The 25,639-nt window shown below is 41.4% G+C and overlaps 1 protein-coding gene across 1 annotated transcript in view; it reads right to left on the reverse strand.

Annotated features, from left to right (window-relative positions):
- The window catches only part of WDR44 (WD repeat domain 44), a 102,431-nt gene extending 80,064 nt beyond the window's left edge, over positions 1 to 22,367 (reverse strand). The window contains exon 1 of the mRNA XM_063432052.1: positions 22,163 to 22,367. Coding sequence (XP_063288122.1) covers positions 22,163 to 22,233 — 71 coding nt within the window. The 5' untranslated portion in view covers positions 22,234 to 22,367. The remainder of the gene's footprint in view (positions 1 to 22,162) is intronic.
- Positions 22,368 to 25,639: the final 3,272 nt, after the last annotated feature.

A 25,639-nucleotide genomic window follows, 5' to 3' on the forward strand; every position in this document is an offset into this window, starting at 1 on the left:
TCTTACGTTGAAAGTGGCAAACTCACTAAGGTGGAACATGCCTGTTTTCCCACCGTGTCAATGAGCTGTGTGACAGCTTATTGAGGAGCATTGGAAAGCCATACTCCGTGTAATTTGCTGCTCCAGTACAGAGGCTTCTCAATAAGAAGCTTCTGACTAGCCAATTCCAGAGCACTGACTGAAAATCTGTGTTGGTGAAAGAAGGGTGCACAGCAGGTCTGCAACTTTTTAATAGTGGTTTGTTTGTTTTTCATATCCCTTCAAAGAATAGATGCAGAAAACAATGCATGCAGGGTATATCAACTAAAACAAATAATGGAGTGTTCCTTTAATTGTAAGAAAGCACGTTTACGTAAGGCAAATCAAATGGAGTAGAAATAGTATTTCAGGAAGTTATTACCTGAAAACATTGAAAAATAAAAAATAAAAAAAACACACACAGCCAGTTGTTATTTACTAAAATGGTTCAGCAATGAAAGAAAACAAAAAATGCATGAAAAGAGCAGTTGAGAAAAAAAAAAAAAAAAAAAAAAAACATCAGTTTAAACATACAGGAACTGAACCAAAATTTTGATTGTGTTTAAATCTCATAACCACATTAAGTTTTTTGTATAAGTTATAGCACTTGAAGCCATCTATGAAAACTTATTTTTAAAGCGGATCTGACACTTTTGTGCATCTTTGCATAGTCACAAAGTGTCTCAAAAATGACAGATCCAGTATGATTCCAGTGGCCGTGGGATGCACCGGAAGGTAGGTTTTATAGACCTCAAGCTGTCCCTCGTAGCCACCGCCATTCGCTGTGAAATTACAACACTGAGATCTATGGAGGATCTGCATGGACAATGCCTGAATCCCACAAACACCACTTGTGGCGGCTGCTAAAATTTGCCAAAAGTTGATAGCGGAGCTCTGACTCTTGTCAACCTCAGGCTTGCATATAAGACAAACTAGTCCCTGGTATTTGATTGGTCAAAATGGTCATCAATCCTGGAGCTGCCTCATTACTGGATTACAGGAAAAAAATAATAGATATTTTTTGTTCAAAAGCAGGGCCCTGGAATCTGAATGACCCATGTTGGGGCACTATATGGTGTTCCTTTAATTTATCACGATATGGAGAATATCTCGCTAATGCCTATGACTTTTAGCTGCATTGGTAGTTACTGGTCATAATTTACAAAAAGCAGATTGCCATGTAAAAGAAACATTTTAAAAAATTAGGTCAAGTCTATAAAACAGGTCAAAAACATGTCAAGTCTATAAAGTTAATTGCAATTAGCATAAATAGAATATGATATTAATATTGGAGAAAACCAATGAACCATAATTTGCCCCAGTGGTTACCGTGTGCATCATGAGTCCTCACTAAACTCTTCTTCATGATTTTCTGGGTATATCATGAATCCAGAGAGTTGGGCTATTGTTTTTAGTGGGTCAACTCTAAACTATTTAGTACGGAGGAAATGTGTGGGGTTTGTTTTTCTTTCTTAAATAAATATATTTCCCTTTTTCATACTGCTCATTATTCCATATACGATGTATAAACATGTATAGAGAGATTTGTTTGGAACGTTGCAGACCTAATGATTCTCTGTTTAACAGGTCATTATGAAAGCATCCCAATGTATCATGCATGACCTCTGTACCTGGCTTTGGGGGGGGGGGGGGGGGGGGAACGGATGGACAACTTTATTCAACCTTTTGAGAAACTGTTATATATGCCTGCTCACACGTTATTTATGGCAGCACTTCCAGACTGATATTTTGTAAAAATAACAACAATAAAAACAAAATAACGCTTTTGGAACAAATCAGATTGCATCATATAAACAATTTTAACAATACAATCTCTACAATTTGCATATTACACACTTCCCACCTAAAAGGGCAGTCCAGATCAGAGATGCTGGCAAGTACCGCTTTTACAATAAAATCCCTTCAGTGACTTACCTGTATCCAACGCTGATGTCCCTCGGCGCTGGATCAGGGTCCGCCCATCCGGCGGGGGAGACCTTTCACGCATGCGCAGCCGGCAGCGGGGGAGACCTAATGCGCGCCAATGTGCATTAGACCTCCCCATAGGAAAGCATTGAAAAATGCTTTCAATGCTTTCCTATGGGGATTTCAGCGACGCTGGAGGTCCTCACATAGCGTGAGGACGTCCAGTGACGCTATAGAATGTGTGCTATAATACCGGAAGTGCCCCCTGGTGGCTGTCTAGTAGACAGCCACTAGAGGAGGAGTTAACCCCGCAAGGTAAATATTGCAGTTTATGAAAACTGCAATATTTACAGTTGCAGGGTTAAAGGTAGTGGGAGTTGGCACCCAGACCACTCCAATGCCTGGAGTGTCCCTTTAACTGAATCAGTTTTGGTGTATAGATTATACCTATGCAGTATCACTGCTTAATTCTCTGATATTCACGAGTTAAACCACTTTGTTTGTGCAGCCGTAGTCATACCTCCTTGCATGTGACTTGCATATGCATGAGAGTATGACATGGATGCTTTGCAGGGAGCACAAATCGCCAGAAGCAAGAATTTCAGTTAAAATGTCAGCACCTAAGAGTAAGCGCATCAGGTAAGTTTATCTACCTTCAGCTTCTCCCTATGGCTGCTAAAATACAAGCAGACATGTCAGTTTTGGAGATGTTTGCAAATTATGCAAAGGCTGCCGAAACTGACAAAGCTGCTTTCAGCATGCATAGACAGCTGTAAATTATTATTAGTATAAAGTTAGTGTGAGCAAGGGCTTTAAGGGAATTTCTCAAACAGCCAAGAAAAGCAAGACAGATAAATAACTATCCATAGGTTCTGGTACTGGAGAGCTGTGGAACAGATGAGAATCATGACATATCACAATGTGTTTCTGACAGACAGATCTGTTTCTGAAATACTAAACACTTTCACAATTTACATCTACATTTTTTAAAAGAAACACTTTAGGCACCATAACAACTTAATCAGAATAAAGTTGTCATGGTGCCAGGAGGTCTCTGCGCCAGCTTATTTTAGGGGTTAGACCATTAAACAGTTTAACCCAAAAGCGTTTAATGCAGTGCTAGTCACCTGTGCCCTCATCCTTCCACTTTTGCCCGAGGCTTTAACGGGGGCACCGCTGATTGTCTCAGAGTGTCAGCTGACATTCTAAGCCAATCAGTAGAACTATGCACGTTTCTCAAGCCATTTTGTGAATGGGGAGCTACTGATTGACTTAAAGGGACACTATAGTCACCAGAACAACTACAGCTTATTGAATTTGTCCTGGTGAATAGAATCATTACCTTCAGGTTTTTTTGCAGTAAACACGGTCTTTCAGAGAAAATGCAGTGTTTACATTACAGCCTAGTAATAACTCCACTGGCCACTCCTCAGATGGCTGCTAGAGCTGCTTCCTATATCAGTCTTGCCTAGTGTGCATCACAACATATGAGAGCATTATGGGAGATGTAGTTCACAACACCTGGAGTGCCAAAGGTTGCCTAAACCTGGTGTAACTTCTGTAAAATAACATTGTCAGTAAATACATGAGTTTGAGAGGGAAGGGGTTAAACAACTTAAAGGGACACTCCAGGCACCCAGATTACTTCTGCTCATTGGAGTGGTCTGGGTGCCAACTCCCACTACTCTTAACCCTGCAAGTGTAATTATTGCAGTTGTTTATAAACTGCAATAATTACCTTGCAGGGTTAACTCCACCTCTAGTGGCTTGCTACTAGACAGCCACTAGAGGGAACTTCCTGCTTCATAGCACAGGAAGCCTGTGCTAGAGCATCGCTGGACGTCCTCACGCTGTGTGAGGACCTCCAGCGTCACTCAAATCCCCATTGGAAAGCATTGAAATTCGTTTTCAATGCTTTCCTATGGGGAGCGCTAATGCGCGGCATTAGGTCTCCTCGGCCGGTGGGCGGGATCAGTCTCGCCCACCGGCCGACTGAAGCACAGGGAGGAGCGTCACGGAGGAGGAGACAGTGGCGAGGGACATCGCCGCTGCCTCAGGTAAGTCACTGAAGGGGTTTTCACCCCTTCAGTAACTGGGGATTGGTGGGTGGAAGGGAGAGGGACCCTCCAGTGCCAGGAAAACGGATCGTTTTCCTGGCACTGGAGTTTCCCTTTAACTGACGTTTTAATGTGATAAATTGGGATTAGCTACGCATGTAGCAGATCTCTCCGTTATGACAAACAGGACACTGATTCACATGGAGCAAATTATAAATTGCTTTCCAAAACAAAAACCGAGAAGTAAAAATAGAAATCCCTATTTACTTCCCAAGCCTTGAATTTTCTTTCCAAATAATACAAATTCCTGCAGTGTTTGTGTACTTAGCAGCCAGGATAAGGAAACTGTTGTTTAGGAGCCTGTAAGTAGTGCTGTAGTTCCTTACTGAATATAGAACATCGAGGAGGGTAAGAGACATTAACAGGGTTAAATGCAAGAAGTCAAGGGAATGTCTGTCCTGCAATTATCTTGATTCTATTTTCCTTCAAGTACAGGAGAAGACAATGGGAATTATAGGGTAATGTCCTTATTAATGACATTTAAATATGTAGTATATTATGATAAAATAAAAATCCTTTATCTGTTAATATTTAGGGGTTCCCCAATTAAAAGAAAACAACAAAAGAACAGAGTTGAGATAGACACCTCACTGTAGCCTAAGCTACCTACCATGAAGTAATCAAGCTTAATGACTTCTGTCCAATGCAATGCTTCTCCGAGACACAGTGTGGGACATAGCACAAGCCGATCTAGTACTTCATAGAAAAGCACTGGACGCACACTCGGCACCACCATTCTTTCTATGCTGATGAGGAGCACTGAATAGATTCAATTATTGAACCTATTTTGGTCTGAAGCCCCTAGCAGGTGTGTGAAACACAACCACTGGAGGCATATAAAGTGCAAAATGTAAATCATGTCATTTTACAGAAACCGCAATGTTTTGATCTGCAGTGCGACAGGGGGAACATCTATACCCAAAAATCATTTTTAACTGGCGTTTGATAGGCACCAGAACCATTACAGTTTAATGCAGTAGTTCTGGGGGCAAAGAGCCTGTCGCTGCTGGTTCACCAGTGTAAATACCGATTTTTCTGAAAAAAAGACTGTTTACATTGCATTTTTTTTTTCATTATTATTAAGGGGAGGCTGAATCTAAATTTCTAACACTATAGGAGTACGTGTCACTCCCAACGCTAAAGTCTTCCTTTAAGTAATGTTGGTGCTTAGACTGTCCTTTCAAATATGCCAGCTTTTTTGTTAAGGTTTCTCTTTTAATCCATTATTATTGAGGTGGATTCTGGAGTGAACAATGTGTGACAGCCATAATTTCTCATTATTTCCTGAGGACACATCTACATTAATGAGCCAAATGCATAGATGTAGAGAACATTTCTATTCGTATTGGATGCTAGGCTTTGCAGAAGATTACTTTACATAAGGATGCACACACCACTTTTAATAAAAATCATTTATTTCTTCACCAAAATTATAAAATGTCAATACACGAGGAAATACAAATGGGAATAGTGGCAAGGCTTACATCAACCACAATAGTAACACATTCTACCATAAGCCTATTAAACAGCTCCGAAAGATCATGCATTTATATGAAGAAAAAATAAACAGAAATGAATTAGTATTTCAGAAACCATAAATGGTACAATAGTCAACTTTCATTGGCTACTAGATTATGCAAATATAACATCTGACAGATACTTTTAATTCATTGTGTCAGATGTGTAGGAGTTGAAAACGGACTGTTTTTATCTCACAGTGTTTTGGAAAGTAGAGGTAGAAGGCCACTCCACTATAGGGTCAGAAATACAAACACTTATTCCTGACCCTATCGTTTTAAAATCACCATCTAGCCCCCCTGGGACCCTCATGCCTCCCTAAATATAGCAAAATCTTACTTGTATTCAAACCTAAAGCTGTAACTCTGCATGCTGTTTGACTCAGAATAACAAGCTGTCTGCTGACATCATCAGAAGTGGTGGCCTGATCCAATCACAATGCTTCTCCATAGGATTGGCTGAGACTGACCAGGAGGCAGATCAGGGGCAGAGCCAGCACTATTCAAACACAGCCCTGGCCAATCAGCATCTCCTCATAGAGATGAATTGAATCAATGAACCTCTATGAGGAAAGTTCAGTGTCTGCATGCAGAGGGAGAAGACACTGAATGTTTGGATGCATTTTAGGCAGCCATGACCCAGGAAGGATCTCTAACAGCCATCTGAGGAGTGGCCAGTGAAGTGGTCACTAGGCTGTAATGTAATGTAAACACTGCATTTTCTTGTGAAAAGACAGTGTTTACAGCAAAAAGCCTGAAGGTAATGATTTTACTCACCAGAACAAATTCAATAAGCTGTAGTTGTTCTGGTTACTATAGTGTCCCTTTAAAATATTTTTACAGAGTACATTTCTATAATATTATTTTAAGTGCTCACCAAATGATAAAAATAAAAAAAAAACAGCCACATAAAGGTTACTTTGACTTGTTACATGCTAACAGATTAGGCTGAACGCATAAGCCCACATCATCATCCAATTAGTACAGGCTGTGTGCTTCAGGAAGTTCTAAACACAGCTCCCGAGGGCTGACAATTCAGCACTGTGCAATATCATTACAGTGTGAGCATTGATGTAGCTGTGTTTAGAACTTCCTCCAACCATCTCCCTGCAGCCTCTTGCAACTGGACACAAGGGCTTTGCACTAAGTAAACAAGCATGAAAGGATTACATATGTAATAAACAAAGAAAAAAAATCTAAGTGAAGAACTGACATTGTATAAAAAGACAGGGAAATTGCTAGGAAGTAATGTACATTTTAGACCTGGTCAATAGTTTAAGATTTGAAATTTAGAGCACCGTGCATTTTATTTTTTTTCTGACAAAGACACTAACAGAACAGTTCATGTTTCAAATAAGTCAACCCAGTTACAAAAGGTCAGTAAATAACCAGGACAGCAGGTATTAAATTGACTAACAGTAACCAAAGCAGGACCAGCCAAAAAGTGTCAAGAGCAACTAAATAAGGAGCTCTCAAATATGGCCTAAGCAAGGAAAATTAAAAATAAAGAAGAGCATGCCAAGACTACTGCCAGAACTAAAAATAAATGAGAAGGAAATTCTTCTCAGATACAGGTCAAGTAGAGCAAAATAGGGCCATTTACTAGTGGACATCTAGAAATCGTTGCCATTTAGATACACATAATGTACCATATTGTTGGAATAGGAAGTCCACACCAGGATAACCATTTTGTATGTACAAAACAAAAAATACAGTGTAACAATAAAAAATGTCAAAAGATGAACAAGATTACACTGCAGCATATATAACACTTGAAAACGCAAAAAAAATGTATAATTGTTTTATATATATATTTTACACAGACAGACACAGACGCACACACACACCCTTCTCTTCAACGCATTTAAAAGGAACACTCCAAGCATCCCAACCAGTACAATAATCAGCAATGGTTATGGTGTTTGACATACCTCCATTGTAAGAAGTCAAATTGTTTTAGAATTGCTTGATGTCTTACATGGAGCATGCCAAATGCCGCTCCTTACCACCACTACAAGATAGCCAGAAGCGACTGAGCTATGCCCTGCCAGCCAATGAGCTAAGCTCTGTACCATCGGTGCTTACCTCAGACAGAGAATTTCCAGCAGTCCTGTAGTGTAGACCGGGAAGAAGAAGCCAAACTATTCTAGAATGGACTTACTACTTACAATGGGAGGGTGTGCCAGGGCACTCCTTGTACCATGAGCCAGCACGCATTACAGACTATGCTAGTGTTCCTTTCATTGCAACATTTTCTCAACATGCAGTTCTCAATGTTTCTGATGTGTATATGGACTATTTGGGAGCCATGTTTACCAAATGAGCACCATGAAAATGCTACCATAATTAGTGATGATGGCTAGTTCGAATTAAACCATGTGGAATCTCATATTATTCACTGCTTTATTTCAGCTATAGAAGATCCATTTGCAACTCATCCATGTTTAGTGACCAAGTAAGTTTAACACCTGGATGAAGGAAAACCCCACTTTGTCCTCTCTTAGCCAACTATCGGTGGATTACCAGGGCACCAAAGTTGCCACCAAGTAAATTTAGTAAACATAAAATTGGCCCTGTAGGATGTATTTTAAACAAAACTACTTATGGTGCTTAGTAATTATACTTGCTGATAATCAATGAAGGTGTATTCACAAACACTTATAACACATGATATTAGCCAACACAACACCCAGACAATGCCCTGTAGACACTCAACATGTATTAATTCATCAAGGGTTTATAGTGCTTGTGGCAATAAAGTGCAGCTCATTGTCTTTTATTCTGGGTTACTGTGTCATGGTCACTCTACTCCTGAGTAGTTTTCCATTGCATGACAAAGGGCGCAATGTTCTTTACTACAGGGGAACAGAGTACAATGTAGACTTGTGCTTCTAAGCACCCCTCCCTCTACGATCACACACCAGTTTTACCTCCACTCCTTGTAAGGAGCAGACAGCGATAGCAGCAACATTACTTTTTGAAACCACTCAAATTACCACAAGCAGATCTAACATGCTCTCCAGGCCCCCTTCAATTGCTTATTTGTGTTGTTGAACAGGAGCCTGACTTTCTATTTCTTAAGGAAATGTATTAGGAGTGGTGTGCCTATTTTCCCACTGCCCATATATCACGTTCAAGTGGCTTGAGCGAGAAGTATTATATAGGTCATAGAATATGTGTAGCTGTATCTGGTGTCATTACAGTCCCAGTGAACAATGAGAAAGTAGGGAGAGGTGGGCACTAGGGAAATATACGCAATATTCCTGCTTTCTAAATGCAGCCATTGGGGAGGAGGAGACTAACACATGCTAATGGTTAGTAATAGGGCTATGATATATTCTGAGTGCTGCTTAATACAAATGATACCCAGATAGGCAGATTGGAGGAAATAAATTAATCCAAATAGCCAGTTGTCTCCTTACTAGCAAATAATCTGTACTCTATTGTGAATGGAGAACACCATGTTTGGAGACTCCTTCACACTTGTGTAGCTTATTGGTTTTAAATGTGCGTGACCTACGGGTATGTATGCTACAATGTGAAAGCAGCTTACCATTCTTATCAATTTTATAAAAATCGATGCAAAAAATACAAGAGGCAGTACTGAGATACTGTATGGCTTAACAGATATACAAAACCACATATTAACTAGGCATTACTCCAAACTGTTACATGATCTGCTTCAGGGCAACTGTGTCCTTCTTGGAGATTTGCATTGAAACAATTAATGGTGACTTAATCAATAGGAAAGACACACATTAAAACTGGAAAGTCATGTAATGCTATACAGAATATCCTGTTACAGGTAATGGAAAAATCAATAGCATTTTTTAATTTGTGTTTTATATTCTGAATAGAATTATAAATAAGTGCATTATTTTAATGATTAGTAAATAACCCTGCGCTGCTCTTACCGTTTTACTAGATAGACAGACTTCTTCTAGTTTCAGGTGTCTATCAAACCATTTCCAAGTGCTTTGACAAAAACTGGAGGATTTCTCCAGCATTCAAACTGCGGAGTCCCTCTTAACAAGTCCTTCTTAACCCCATAAGGACACATGACATGTGTGACATGTCATGATTCCCTCTTATTCCAGAAGTTTGGTCCTTAAGGGGTTAAAGAAGTTCTGCCACATCACTTCAATCTGTCCCTTTTCTCTTCCTTATTCCTAATCTGTTCTTTTTCAGCCTATTTCTCCTAAAATGCATTTTTTTTATGCTTGACAAAACTTGACAAAAAGTGGAGCTCCCTTTGTCAAGTTTTGGTTGTAATAAGGCATTGTCTTGATCAACATCTATTGAGGCTCTGCTGTCTCACTGATTTTCCATTGACTTCGGTGATGTACTCTCGAGCAAGTGCAAAGCAATGTGGAGGATCTAATAAATGCAGATGGAGGAGGCTGTAAGGTAGGCCACCAGACACCAAGAAGCAAAGTCCCCAAATATTGCAAATAATGCAAAGATCCCAGAATGTGACAGAACCACTTCAACAAATTCAGGATTCATGATTTCAAGCAAAACATAAGGGGCGTTATGGTCTCAAACACCCATGTGAGTGGTCTGTTCATTAGGTATTGTTGGTACGCCAGCATTGTACAGCACTACCCTACAGATGATCAATATCTCTTCTTCTTTTTTGCCCATGACCATCAATAGGCCAGAATGCTTTCAGAGCCCAAACGGATGTGATTATTAACATTTTTAAAGATTGTATTTTGACATTTGAGCGGATTTCACTATTACACCATGATGCCTTTTTCACTTGGCTTTTAGATGTACTTAAACGTGGACTATTTTAGACTTTGCTGGTTCTTTCTTTTGTTGACTGATTTTACAAGACATACAAAGTGGTTGTAGCTTTGGAGTTTGCTATTGAGTTAGTAGCTGCTTACACTTCTAGACTACCGATGTCTAGAAGTGTCAATCCACCCATCCCGGAGCTAAAGAGGACCAGCTGGAAGAAGACGGCAGCGGAAGGTTTAAACAGACAGGAGCACTGCACTCAGACCACTTAAATGAGATAAACTGGCCTGGGTGCCTACACTGTCCCCTTAACCCCTTAAGGACCAAACTTCTGGAATAAAAGGGAATCATGACATGTCACACATGTCATGTGTCCTTAAGGGGTTAAAGGGAAACTCCAGTGCCAGGAAAACAATCCGTTTTCCTGGCACTGGAGGGTCCCTCTCCCTCCCACCCCCCCCAATCCCCAGTTGCTGAAGGGGTGAAAACCCCTTCAGTGACTTACCAGAGGCAGCGACATGTCCCACGTCGCTGCTTCCTCCTGCTTACGTCGGCCAGTGGGCGAGACTGATCTCGCCCGCCGGCCGAGGAGACCTAATGCGCATGCGCGGCAATGACAGGAAGCTCCCTCTAGTGGCTGTCTAATAGACAGCCACTAGGGGAGGACTTAACCCTGCAAGGTAATTATTGCAGTTTAAAAAAAACTGCAATAATTACACTTGCAGGGTTAAGGGTACTGGGAGTTGGCACCCAGACCACTCCAATGGGCAGAAGTGGTCTGGGTGCCTGGAGTGTCCCTTTAAGCTACAAGGAGATTCCTGATTTTTGTCAAACCAAAAACAGATATACAAAAATTAAAGTATAGTACCCAAAGACTAAATGCTAATTTAAGGATCAAGACAGCAGTAAAAAAAAAAAATGTGTAAAATTATTCCAACGATCTGTGGAGGAAATCATAGTTTACCACCACTCTGATTCCTCATTGTATTAGTCATCAAATGAAGTCAGTAGTCCAGAAATATCATACATTAAAACTAAAAAATGTCCCTGAATAAGATTCTAATGAATAGTGCCCCCTCTTCATGGGTTTGTCTCTTGGCTTCCTAGATCTTTTAACTGTATGTATGTACACACGTTATATAATGTATTCAAATAAAAAACAGGTGGTAATTTTGACCACTTTTTATATTAACAGTCACTGATACATTAATCATCCAAACAGAAGAAAAAAAACTGGGAAATTGATTTGCTAGCTATGATTAAACCGGTTTCTTGCGATATTAAAGGGTGTAACCTGGGCAGTATTTGTTATTCTCCTTGGCCAACATATTCCTCCTGCACGTTTACGAAAACACCAAAGAGGATCTGTGCCCTTAGTTACACCCTATATTATTCAACATGCCTTGATCGTTCACTCTTTGCAAATTTCAATATTGGCAAATACCCACACACACATTCACAATATCAGTGACCATCATAAGTATTAACAGTATTAATTAAAAGCAACATGCATTACTTTTAAAGGGACACTCCCACCACCCATCCCCGGTTGCTGAAGGGGTGAAAACCCCTTCAGGCACTTACCTGAGACCCCTGCCGATGTCCCTCGGCGATGGTTTGTGCTCGCCGCCGATCCTCCTCTTCCTTACGTCAGTTGGTGGGCGAGACTGATCCCACCCACCGGCTGAGGAGACCTAATGCGCAATGCCGCGCACGTGCATTAGAGCTCTCCATAGGAAAGCATTGAAAAATGCTTTCCTATGGGGAATTGAGCAACGCTGGAGGTCCTCACACAGCGTGAGGATGTCTAGCAACGCTATAGCACAGGTTTCTGTGCTATGGACCAGGAAGTGCCCTCTAGTGGCTGTCTAGTAGACAGCCACTAGGGGAGGACTTAACCCTGCAAGGTAATTATTGCAGTTAATAAAAAAATAAAAAACTGCAATAATTACACTTGCAGGGTTAAGGGTACTGGGAGTTGGCACCCAGACCACTCCAATGGGCAGAAGTGGTCTGGGTGCCTGGAGTGTCCCATTAAGCAAATATACAAACAAAAATAAAGCAAGTAAAAATTGGAAAACGCGTAATAAACGTATTAACTTACTATAAACTTGGTCAAAATTGCATTGTTAAGCAGGCCCTCAACTAGGAGACATTTTTCTGCCTACCACCCCCCAGGGCCATCTTTAATATTGATTGGACCCTGGGCAAAGCATTTGCTTGGGCCCCCTGGACCCTGTACCCCTCCCCAAGCGTGCAAACACGTTATCACTCTTAACGCAGTGGCTACCTAAAGTAGAGAGGTGCAAGAATATTTTTTTGGGCCTCCCTATTGCAAGGATGTTTAAAAGGTAGATCCCCATCTGTCGTGCGACTCCAGCAATGCCTTGACAGCCGGGGATCTACCATTTACCCATGTTTTTTTTTTAGCCCTAAGCAGTTTTTGTGTGTATCAATGTAAACAGGTTTTTGTATGGAATATGTTGTATGTGGTGTTGGCGTTTGAATGTAAGCATGCATTTATGTGTAGTGTTGGTTTTTGAATGCAGGGGTGTGTATACATATAATGTTGGTGTTTAACACAGACTAGAAAAATGGTCAGAGTTGTGGCAACTGACATTTAATGTGGATAAGTGCAAGATAATGCATCTTGGACGTAAAAACCCAAGGGCAGAGTACAGAATATTTGATAGAGTCCTAACCTCAACATCTGAGGAAAGGGATTTAGGGGTGATTATTTCTGATGACTTAAAGGTAGGCAGACAATGTAATAGAGCAGCAGGAAATGCTAGCAGAATGCTTGGTTGTATAGGGAGAGGTATTAGCAGTAGAAAGAGGGAAGTGCTCATGCCATTGTACAGAACACTGGTGAGACCTCACTTGGAGTACTGTACACAGTACTGGAGACCCTATCTTCAGAAGGATATTGATACCTTAGAGAGAGTTCAAAGAAGGGCTACTAAACTGGTTCATGGATTGCAGGATAAAACTTACCAGGAAAGGTTAAAGGATCTTAACATGTATAGCATGGAGGAAAGACGAGACAGGGGGGATATGATAGAAACATTTAAATACATAAAGGGAATCAACACAGTAAAGGAGGAGACTATATTTAAAAGAAGAAAAACTACCACAACAAGAGGACATAGTCTTAAATTAGAGGGACAAAGGTTTAAAAATAATATCAGGAAGTATTACTTTACTGAGAGGGTAGTGGATGCATGGAATAGCCTTCCAGCTGAAGTGGTAGAGGTTAACACAGTAAAGGAGTTTAAGCATGCGTGGGATAGGCATAAGGCTATCCTAACTATAAGATAAGGCCAGGGACTAATGAAAGTATTTAGAAAACTGGGCAGACTAGATGGGCCGAATGGTTCTTATCTGCCGTCACATTCTATGTTTCTATGTTTCTATGTTTCTATGTATTTGTATGTTGTACTGAAGCTTGAATGCAGGGGTGTATTTGTGTGTAGTGTTAGCGTGTGAATGTTGAGATGTATGCACAAATACACACACAAACACACACGTAGATATGCACACAACTACACAACCTGACACACATACTGAGAACGTACAGATACACTGAAACACACAAATACAACATACAACTACACACTGATACACATACAGACACACATCCTGACATACACAAAGATACACACACTGACACACATGCAGTTACACAGACACACATACACACCTGACACTTGCATATACACACACTTCATACAGATACACACACACACACACTATATATATATATATATATATACACACACACACACACACACACACACACACACACACACACAATGACAACCTATAGATACACAGATATACAGACACATAGAGACAGACAAACTGACACACAAACATACACTGATAGACATACTTACAGACACATAAACTGACAGACACACTGACAGACATGCTGACACATTCACCAACACACACACCAACATACTGACACAAAGAGCCATACTGATACAGACATGCACACACTGACATACATATGGACACATTCACAGATACACAAAATTTACACTATTAAACCCACCCTTACTGCCTTGGAGGGTGGCTTTCCCACTTGTGGCTGAAGGTGCTGGGAGTTGGGGTCTGGCTAGCTCGGCCCAGACCCCCACCGCTCTGCCTCTTCCCCCTCCTGCGCGCTCCTCTCATTATTGGAGGAAGTGACTGCCACAGGCGTCACTTCCTCCCAGCCGGCTGCCGAAAAGCAAGAGGGCCCGGTCGCGCTCTTAAAGCGCCAGAGCGCAGAACCGGGCCCCTGCTGACAGAAGCCCACCGGATGGCTCTTAGTGCATGGGCTACCCAGTGGGCCTCAGTGCGCGGCTGCACCGGCGGTGGGAGAAATGCTTGTGGCCAGCGGGGCCCACGGTGCAGCTGCTTCGGGCCCCCCAGGAGTAACTGGGCCCGGGGCAGCTGCCCCGTTTTCCCCGCGGTAAAGACGGCCCTGCCACCCCCTATAGAACTGTAAATCTGTCAGGCATGCCCAATGCACATTTCCAGCATCTAAAGGGATAGGACATTGATTGGTTAGATCAGTGTCCCCCTGGGCGTGGGTGTAGAAAGCATAAGAAAGAAGAAGCAGGTGGAAATGAAAATCAATCATTTACCTGCTTTTTATCAGCCTGCAAAGTTAGGCAACTGTTTAAAGGGACACTATAGTCACCCAGACCACTTCAGCTCAATGAAGTGGTCTAGGTGCCAGGTCCCTCAGGTTTTAACCCTTCAGATGTAAACATAGCAGTTTCAGAGAAACTGCTATATTTACATAGCAGAGTTAATCCAACCTCTAGTGGCTGTCTTCCGGACAGCCGCTAAAGGCACTTCTGCAACGCTGGATGCGAAAATCGCATCCAGCGTGCAAAACATCCATAGGCAAGCATTGAGAAATGCTTTCCTATGGACTGTTTGAATGCGCGCGCGGCACTTGCCGCGCATGCGCATTCCGCTCCACTCTGAGCTGACGTAGGCGGGGCGGAGAGGTCACCAGGGCCAAGGGAGCCTGGTGCTGGATTACAGTAAGTATCTGAAGGGGTTTTAACCCCTTCAGCGCCAAGGGAGGGGGACCCTGAGGGTGGGGGCACCCTTAGGGCACTATAGTGTCAGGAAAACGGGTTTGTTTTCCTGACACTATAGTGATCTTTTAATTCAAAGCTAAAAGCTTTTGAGTGAGACCACTGTCTCAAAGTGATGCATTCCCCTTTAATAGACTGGCTTTGTATCACAAAATATTTATATTCAGTCCTAGCAATGGTAGACATCAAGAAATACTTCTGTGTACAAGCATTTTTGCTTAGTGGTGGGCAGGTATTGTTTGCAGACACTTTAGCATATATCTATTGGTTCAAAAATGCAACTCTTTAAATGGATTAGTTGTACATGTGATAATTTTGTAAAAACCTGTACTCTTCAGTACATATAGTACTATTAAATTACCAATAAATGTATGGAATAAATAATATATCGACTTTCAATGAGTTCATGAGCACCAACTGTACTTAAAGAATTACTCCAAGCACCGTGACCACTTCAGTATTTTCATGCATATTGTGCCATTCCTCTCAGCCTATAAATGGTGACTGGATCAGCTTCCGGCTTCTGCAGCTCTGCAAAAGTCCAGTGGACACCATTACTAAACGTTCTGCTCCATTACTAGAGAACAGGCAATGGTGCTACTGGTACCATAACCACTACAATGGGCTGTAGTGGTTTTGATGCTTGGAGTAACCTCTTAAAGTGAAACGTATGCATTATACATGCACATCTGGGCAACAATGATAGGCTGTGTCTGCTGGGCAGATTTGTACGCCATATATTCAGGCTCCACTGAAAAGAATCAGAGACTTCTATTTGGTTGAGAAACACTCAAAACATAGTGTACAGTTTTCTTGGAGATTTTTTACTGGATTATTCTCATAATATAAGATTGCATGTGCAGTTATTGTCAACCATCCCAATTACTTATTCAGTGTTCAGTTTTGCTTTCATTAAAATTATGCTAATAATAAACTTTATCTTAAATAACTACAACAACATTCAGGATTCTTGAGAAAAAAAAATTAAAATAAATAAAGATTACAAAAACCTTAACTATTTCCGGCCAGGTTCTGCTGAGAGAACAGGAAAAATGAATGGGGCAATTTTTGGGGGTCCTTCTATATTACGTCTGTTTTCCTGTCCTATCAGCTGAGATGGAGGAGCTACCCAAGCGTAAAGCAGCCATGTATAACCGGGAAAAGTCTTTTAAAGTACTGGAAGTGATGTTTACACCCTCACACCAGTTAACACTATTGAAGCCTTTACTTGGTGTACTTGGCACAGCACATGTAAGTTAAAAAAAAAAAAAAAAAAAAATACATCTCCTCAGTACTTACTCATTCAGGCAACATCATCTCTTTGCGATGCTCTGGGCCATTTAAGGGCATATATGCTCTCGCATTCCTTCCATAGTGCCAAACATGTACGGAATTGTGGATGTTAGGTTAAAGCATATTGCTGGCAAAGCATCAAGGGAGATGTAGTCCACAACATCTGTAGAGCCGAAGGTTGCCTACCCCTGGGTTAAAGGGATTCTATAGTGTTAGGAATACAAAGATGCTATGTTTTCCTATTGGGATTTTACTGATGCTGGATCAGTGGCGGATCCAGAGCTTGATCTTGGGAGTGGCACTTGTAGACTATGTAAAGAAATAATCCAGACACAATAACCACTACAGCGCAGTGTAGTAGTTATGGCGCCAGTAGTGCCAGGATCCCAGCCCAGAGTAAGTAGTCGAACCATTTGACAACTTACCTGGGGTCTGCTGAGATATAGGGCATAGGAGCAGTGGTATGTGTTTGGAGTAAAGTGCGTGTGAAAGTTGCAGAGTGTGTGTGAGCGGTGAAGTGTGTGCGCGAGTGCGTGAGGGCGGCAGTGTATGTCAGGGTTGCAGTGTGTGTGTTAGGGGGCAGTGTATGTGTGGGGCAGTGTGTGTGTGAGAGCTGCAGTGTTTGTGTGTGAGGGTGGTAGTGTGTGTGTTTGTATGGGGGCAGTGTGTGTATGGGTGTTCAGTGTGTGTATGGGGGCCATGTGTGTAGTGTGTTTGTATGGGGGCAGTGTGTGTATGGGTGTTCAGTGTGTGTATGGGGGCCGTGTGCGTAGTGTGTATGGGGGGGAAGGAGGCTTTTAAATTTTTTTATTTATTTAATAAAATAAATATAAATTTATGTCCCCCCCCACTTCTTACCTTTACTGGGAGGAGGGGGGACATTTATTATTCCCTGGTGGTCCCAGTGTTAGGAGTGAACTCTAGCCCACGCTCCAAGGCTAGAGTTCACTCTCGCGAGATTTGGAGCATTGCCGTGGTAACCGCGGCAATGCTCCGTGCTCGCAAGAGTAGGACACGGAGGAGCTGCAGGTAAGAGCTCCCGGGTCCTCTCTCCCTAACTCTCCCTCCGCCTGCCGGCTGCCAGCACAGTGCCTGCGGACCAGGGAGGGAGATCACAGATCTCCCTCCCCGGTCCGCAGGCACATTGCAGGGCTGGCACTTGGACAATGCCAGCCCTGCTTTAGCTGGCAGGGGAGAATCTTGGGGGGGAGGGAGGCAGTTGCAGTTGCCCAGTTGCCCCCCCCCCCCCCCCCCCGGATCCGCCACAGCGCTGGATGTCCTTATGCAGAGCAGCGTTAGTTAAGGGATCTAGAGTCAGGTAAGATTCAAGAAGCGCCTCTAGTGACTCTCTGATTGAAATCCACTAAAGGCTGTCTTAGCCCTGCATTGTAACATGGCTTACATTGCTAGACTAAGGGCAATAGGGACACTGCATTCAGACCACTTTAATGAGCTGAAGTGCTCTGGGCGCCTATAGTGTCCCTTTGAAGAAGTCTACAAGACAGGGAGACATATTTTGAATTAAAAGGTAAAAACAAATTATATTTTTTTCCAAAACACAATCAATTTCTTTTAATTTAGCTGTTAGTTTGTGAGAAAATAAATAAAAATTGACAAGTGAATGTTTTGCTTTATTGATTAATTGCAAAACTTCAGGCATAGGTGATCATCCAATAGACTGTCTTCCCTGTTATCGAACAAAAATCATTATTTACCCATTTGTCACCCAGAGGTCATTTTATAAAATTATCTGACCACAGCTTGAAACAACTCAATTGTGCACATGAATTAAGTATTGTACATTTGCCAGCTTTGATACTTGGGTATGTCTAATGGCTCTTGAAAAGCTGTGTCGTATTCAACAGCTCATATTCCATCTACTGTGGTACAAAATGCAATATTATAATAATATGAATAAAACAAATATATAAAAAGAGTTGGTTTATGATGTCTTCCAAATCCTTACAAGGGTGTTCTTTTTCACACGTCAATGCTGTAAACACAAACGCAGATACAAGTCAAACTAATGTTTAAAGATCATGAAACAGGATATTGAGCATTGATACTCGAATAATAAAACACTTAGCACCATAACCACTACATACTTCTGAAGTGGTTATGGTGCCCGGAGTGACTAGAAACTGACCAATGGTAGTATGGGACATAACATTTTTGTATGGATTGGGAATTTACTTGGAACCTGCCAAACAGCCTTACAGCATCCAGCCTTCTCCTGCAATTGGTCTCTATAACAAAGTAAGGCTTATGCAGGAATTTGCTTACTGATTGAGCCCTGCATGGCCATGCTTTGTTCTATAGAGAAATCTTGATTTTCATGCAGTAGAAGACTTATTCCGTCCTGGCGGGACCCAGATATGGTGTCAAACTGTACTAAAACTAATTACCATGAGAGAGCACCAGGGCACTCATGACACACTAAACATAACCACTACACCAGGGCCTGGAGTGTTCCTATTAGCTTGTTTAGACAACGGAAAACTCTGTCATGTGTGCACTATTTAAGAAAAAATGTTGTATACCCCTGCTCTACATTAACATTGCTAGGGAGTAACCATGGCAACCACAGCACATGTACTACGGTTGCCATGAGTAGATAACAGTAGGACAGCCTGTGGGATGTCTTTTCTGCGCTTGCCTGTCAGTCAATATGTTGGCATAGAGTCTATGCCAGTGGTAGGCAACCTTCGGCACTCCAGATGTTGTGGACTACATCCCCCATAATGCTCTTACACCCATAATGCTAGCAAAGCATCAAGGGAGGTGTAGTCTAAAACATCTGCAGTGCCGAAGGTTGCCTATGCCTGGTCTATGCCAAACAGCTGACGGACAGGTGGGAGAAAGACCTATTTTTAAAAAGGATTTTCTACCAATCTGTTCATTTGCTAGCAAAATGTATAGATCTAATTGTATGCTCTTTAACAAAAATACTATAAGTTAAAATAAGCATGACAGGTACTCTTTAACTTTCAACAGCACAGCCGAAATTACCCTACACGTAAAACTTTATGGGCACAGCTCAAGCTTATGGAAATTATAGCTTACTTCTCATCTTTCTACTGTGGGAAGCAAACTACTAAACTACAACTCCCAGAAGTCAAGCCAACAGGTTCAGCATTAGAACAAAAAGAAAAACATTGCAGGTTGAGACAGGAAGGTAAAAAGAGGGTGCTAACGAAAAATAAAAACAACAACAACAACAACAACAACAACAACAACTATTAACCCCTTAAGGACCAAACTTCTGGAATAAAAGGGAATCATGACATGTCACACATGTCATGTGTCCTTAAGGGGTTAAAGGCATAAATTGAATTGTTTGGGTGGTTTCCTATTGTGCAATTTGAAATACAAGATCTGCTACAAAAAGAGCTAAAACAGACAGACAGATTATAAATAGTAACTAAAGATATACTGGTAGGGATCAAACACAATGCTTTGCAAATCTGCTACCAAATTATTAAATGGGCAATTTGTTTCCAACAGGTACCTGTAGACTGGCCTAAATTAGAGAACTGGTCAAATCAAGAGATCTGAATAATTAAACAGTAGTAATCTCCACAACTGTGTAGCAAATAAGCTAGTATTTGGAATACTAAATATAGAGCTACTCGAAGATCGTATGTGTATGTCATATTATTCAACGGAATTAATTTCTAAGCCTTTATTTCCCCTCCCTATAATACACTTATGCACAAAATCTAAAAGACAAAAATCACTAGTGACGTGGATCGTAATATATAAGATATGCAAACCTACTAAGGGCCCTTCTATACACCAGAACCACTATATCTCATTTTAGCAGTAATAGTGCTATTACTATGACAAATGTTTCACGCCTGGTACAAGAGTGTGTGACATACGTCTGTCCCATGGGAGCTGTGCAAATTCTATTAGAAACCAAAAATATTCAAGTTGGCTTAACACTGAATGTTGCATAATAAGCAGATCTGGAAGGTTTTAAACTAATCTCAAAGTGCAGACCTACTTAGCCTGAAAGCAAAGCTATTTTCTGAACAAATATGAACAAAAAAGAGATTTAAAAAATCACCTATTTCAAAAATATAGGAATAAAAAGCAATGAGATATTAATACGTTTAGTTACACAATAATAAAAAGTACCAAAGAGTTTTAAAACAGAAATGGCGTCTGCACATACCCGACAAAAGACAACAAAATGTGGTTTAATACATACTGCTAAATATGTCACAAAAATACACCACATATAAAAGCAATAAACCAGCTGGGAAAAGGAAGACATAGCAATGCCAAATAATAGGGACGAACGCACATAGAATGACAGGACACAACAAAAATTGAGAAGAATGGGCATGGTGTAATAACTAATAAGCAGCCTAACAAGAGTTCAGGAGACAGAGGAAACCTAATTAAAGAGACGAACATACTGGCAGGAATATGTGCTGACACATGAAGGGAGTGTGTGGGAGCATACAAGGGGTGACAGGTATATATTGAGAGATTTATGTGGGGGGGAGGGGAGCTGGAAGATGGGGGGTTGTCATACATTGCTTGTAAGGAGCAGGAATGATCACAATCTAGTTCCCCAGCTTTTACAGAACTACAACTCGTTTAATGTATTGTCACCCTCAGAGCTGGTTAAGTCAGCATGCGAGTTGCAGCCCAATAAAAGCTGTGCATCTAGCTTGTATACTTTTCAACATGAGACTGGGCTGTTGACTAAAGCATAGATTGTCTGGAATGTAAAATTAATTTCACATTTTAGGCCAAGATAGCTGGAAAAAAAAAAAAAAAAAAAACAGCTCAATTGTAAATAGGCCTAACATTTTAATTTGCTTTTGCATTCCTGACATTTTACATTGATAATATAAAATGGAGGAAATGGGGAATCAGAGTCACACCTGAAAGGAGAACAGTGTAACAGGTCATGAAAAAATAAAATGTAACAAAAAACACACCAGGTAGTAAAAGCTGTAAATCCATGGGAAATTTGGGAGTGACATGGGTACAGTATGTTCATTAAAACCCCCTGATTGAAGAGCAGGAAGCACAGCTAACAGTGAGAGTATCTGACAACCTCCTGTTGCTGGATTACCACCCTTATCATCAGGCTGGCTGAGAGTGATGGGATTAGAATGACAGATTTCCCATGTCTGTCATTATACTCAGGGTCTCTCTGTGACAGCTAACAGTGAGAGTATCTGACAGCCTCCTGTTGCTGGATTACCACCCTTATCAGGCTGGCTGAGAGTGATGGGATTAGAATGACAGATTTCCCACGTCTGTCATTATACTCAGGGTCTCTCTGTGACAGCTGACGCCTCTGGCACTCCAGCTGTGGGGAGGGAGATTTCCTAAGGTGGCTGGGAGTCATGAGATTTGTATTCCAGCTGTAGCGCCAGCTGGCTGACAGTGGTTGTGCTGTGTGATAGACAGGGGGAGGGATACTTACACAGCCGGGGAAGACGGGTTCACCTCCTCCGGGGCATCGAAGAACTCCTCCGTGTCGCTGTCGGAGGCCATGGCGGAGTGCCCGGGGCCGGTTGCTGTCAGTGGGCGCTGCTCCCCGGGGTGGCTGGCCAGTGCAGCATGCAGGCTCGGTGCTCCCGCTGACAGGCCGAGTCAGGTAGCAGGTAGGAGGGCCCGGCACACATACACACACACAAACACGGATCACATCTCGCGAGACCAGCGCACGGACTGACAGCAGGAAAAGGGATGGGCTCGGCGGCCATCATAGGAGGGGAAAGAGGGGGGGAGGAGAGCCGCCATCATGGGAGGGGAAAGCGGCCATCATGGGTGGGGAGATGGAAGGGTCACTGTAGGCACCCAGACAATTTAATCTCTTTGAATTGGTTTGGGTGCAGCCTCTAGTTCCTTAACTGCAATGTAAAACATAGTAATTTCAGAGAAACTGCAATGCTTACAATAAAGGGTTACGACTTTCTATACTTAGGCGTATTATCATTTGTAGAGTTTAATTGGCTACTAATAGCATTATACCACGACTGTTAAAAGGTACGAGTGTAAGATTGTGAAATTACTCTGGCTAACCTAGACTAGTTCTGTACACTGTACCTTGCTAGACTATGTATATTATGTTTTTCACTTAACTATATTTCAGTCATATCTGAATCTAGTTGCATCCTCCATCTTTTTTCTTTGTGACCAGACAAGAGACACAGTTCCATATGGAACTTCTACACAGTACCCATACCTAGCCTCTATCAACATTGCATTAATACTCAATATAATACATGCAACATAATCATATAGGGACTCATACAGTGAACCACATACTACAATAAATTATAACTAGAAAAGCTACAATTTCTGGGGAAATTGTGAAGTGTTCTTGCCTCCACCAGTAGTCTACAACTGGAGTGGGCGGAGTAACTGTTATTATTTATTTATATAGCACATTTAATTGCAATGTTGTTGCCCAAAGTGCTTCACAGTTACATTAAAACATACATTTATAAAAACATTAGCAGGTGTGAAAAAGGCTTTGTCTATGACATCACTTGCTGCTGCAGCCTGGCACAAGTCAGAGTATTTTGGCAGTTGCCATCTTCAAATGGTCATATTTTAAACACTATAAATCCTACAGCGAAGAGGTTCACATTCTGAGAATCACAAGACCCAGACCTACATTTTGATGTATAGTATGTCTCTGAGATATTAACAATGAAGGCACAGGCGCAGTTTAGAAATTGCCCTTCAAATGTGAGCTTTGCAGAGTGGAGTTTCAATGAATGTCAATGGACTGCGTGAGTTGCAAACAAATGGTCATATTGCGAAAACTATAAGGACTATGGCTTAGCTGTCTGCATTTTTAGTGGCAGCAGGGATAGCTGAACGTTTTGATATAAGATTTGTGTCGGTGGGCCTGAAAATGAGAGAGTGGTGGCAGTTTAGAAATCATGTCCTGATTTTTCAGCTTTTGCCAGCTCTCACTCTAGCTTTGCCATTCATTCCTATGGGACAAATTTCGCCACAAGAACGACGATATTCCGAGAACCATTCGGCGAAACGTTCCACAAAGTAATAGCAATCCGATTGGGAACAATCTGCACGTTTTGGTATATTTTTGTCTATGTAGTGTAAAAACTGTGGGAGGAGTTAGGGTGGCAAATTTGGCTATAATAAGAATAATAATAACTAGAAAAGCTACAATTTCTGGGGAAATTGTGTGAAGTGTTCTTGCCTCCATCAGTAGTCTACAACTAGAGTGGGCGGAGTAACTGTTAGTATTTATTTATATAGCACATTTAATTGCAATGTTGTTGCCCAAAGTGCTTCACAGTTACATTAAAACATACAGTTATAAAAAAATTAGCAGGTGTAAAAGGCTTTGTCTATGACATCACTTGCTGCTGCAGCCTTGCACAGGTCAGAGTATTTTGGCGGTTGCCATCTTCAAACGGTCGTATTTTAAAAACTATAATTCCTACAGTGAAGAGCTTTATATTGTGAGAATCACAAGACCCAGACCTACATTTTGATGTATAGTATGTCTCTGAGATATTAACAATGAAGGCACAGTCGCAGTTTAGAAATTGCCCTTCAAATGTGAGCTTTGCAGAGTGGAGTTTCAATGAATGTCAATGGAAGGCGTGAGTTGCAAACAAATGGTCATATTGTGAAAACTATAAGGACTATGGCTTAGCCGTGGACATTTCTAGTGGCAGCAGGGATAGCTGAACGTTTTGATATAAGATTTGTGTAGGTGGGCCTGAAAATGAGGGAGTGGTGGCAGTTTAGAAATCATGTCCTGATTTTTCAGCTTTTGCCAGCTCCCACTCTAGCTTTGCCATTCATTCCTATGGGACAAATTTCGCCACAAGAACGACGATATTCCGTGAACCATTCGGCGAAACGTTCCACAAAGTAATAGCAATCCGATCGGGAACAATCTGCACGTTTTGGTATATTTTTGTCTATGTAGTGTAAAAACTGTGGGAGGAGTTAGGGTGGCAAATTTGGCTATAATAAGAATAATAAGAATAATAATAATAATATATATGTGAGATAACATTAAGTGGTCTTGCTATGCAAGAACACTTAATAACTAGAAAAGCTACAATTTCTGGGGAAATTGTGAAGTGTTCTTGCCTCCACCAGTAGTATACAACTGGAGTGGGCGGAGTAACTATTATTTATTTATATAGCACATTTAATTGCAACGTTGTTGCACAGTTACATTAAAACATACAGTTATAAAAACATTAGCAGGTGCAAATGGCCCTGTCTATGACATCACTTGCTGCTGCAGCCTTGCACAGGTCAGAGTATTTTTGCGGTTGCCATCTTCAAACGGTCGTATTTTAAAAACTATAAATCCTACAGTGAAGAGCTTTATATTGTGAGAATCACAAGACCCAGACCTACATTTTGATGTATAGTATGTCTCTGAGATATTAACAAGGAAGGCACAGTCGCAGTTTAGAAATTGCCCTTCAAATGTGAGCTTTGCAGAGTGGCGTTTCAATGAATGTCAATGGACTGCGTGAGTTGCAAACAAATGGTCATATTGCGAGAACAATCAGGACTATGGCTTAGCCGTGGACATTTTTAGTGGCAGCAGGGATAGCTGAACGTTTTGATATAAGATTTGTGTAGGTGGGCTTGAAAATGAGGGAGTAGTGGCAGTTTAGAAATCATGTTTTTCAGCTTTTGCCAGCTCCCACTCTAGCTTTGCCATTCATTCCTATGGGACAAATTTCGCCACAAGAATGACGATATTCCGAGAACCATTCAGCGAAACGTTCCACAAAGTAATAGCAACGCGATCGGGAACAATCTGCACGTTTTGGTAAATTTTTGTCTATGTAGTGTAAAAACTGTGGGAGGAGTTAGGGTGGCAAATTTGGCTATAATAAGAATAATAATAACTAGAAAAGCTACAATTTCTGGGGAAATTGTGAAG

The sequence above is a fragment of the Pelobates fuscus genome, chromosome 9, assembly GCF_036172605.1.
Source record: "Pelobates fuscus isolate aPelFus1 chromosome 9, aPelFus1.pri, whole genome shotgun sequence".
Classification (NCBI taxonomy): Eukaryota; Metazoa; Chordata; class Amphibia; order Anura; family Pelobatidae; genus Pelobates; species Pelobates fuscus.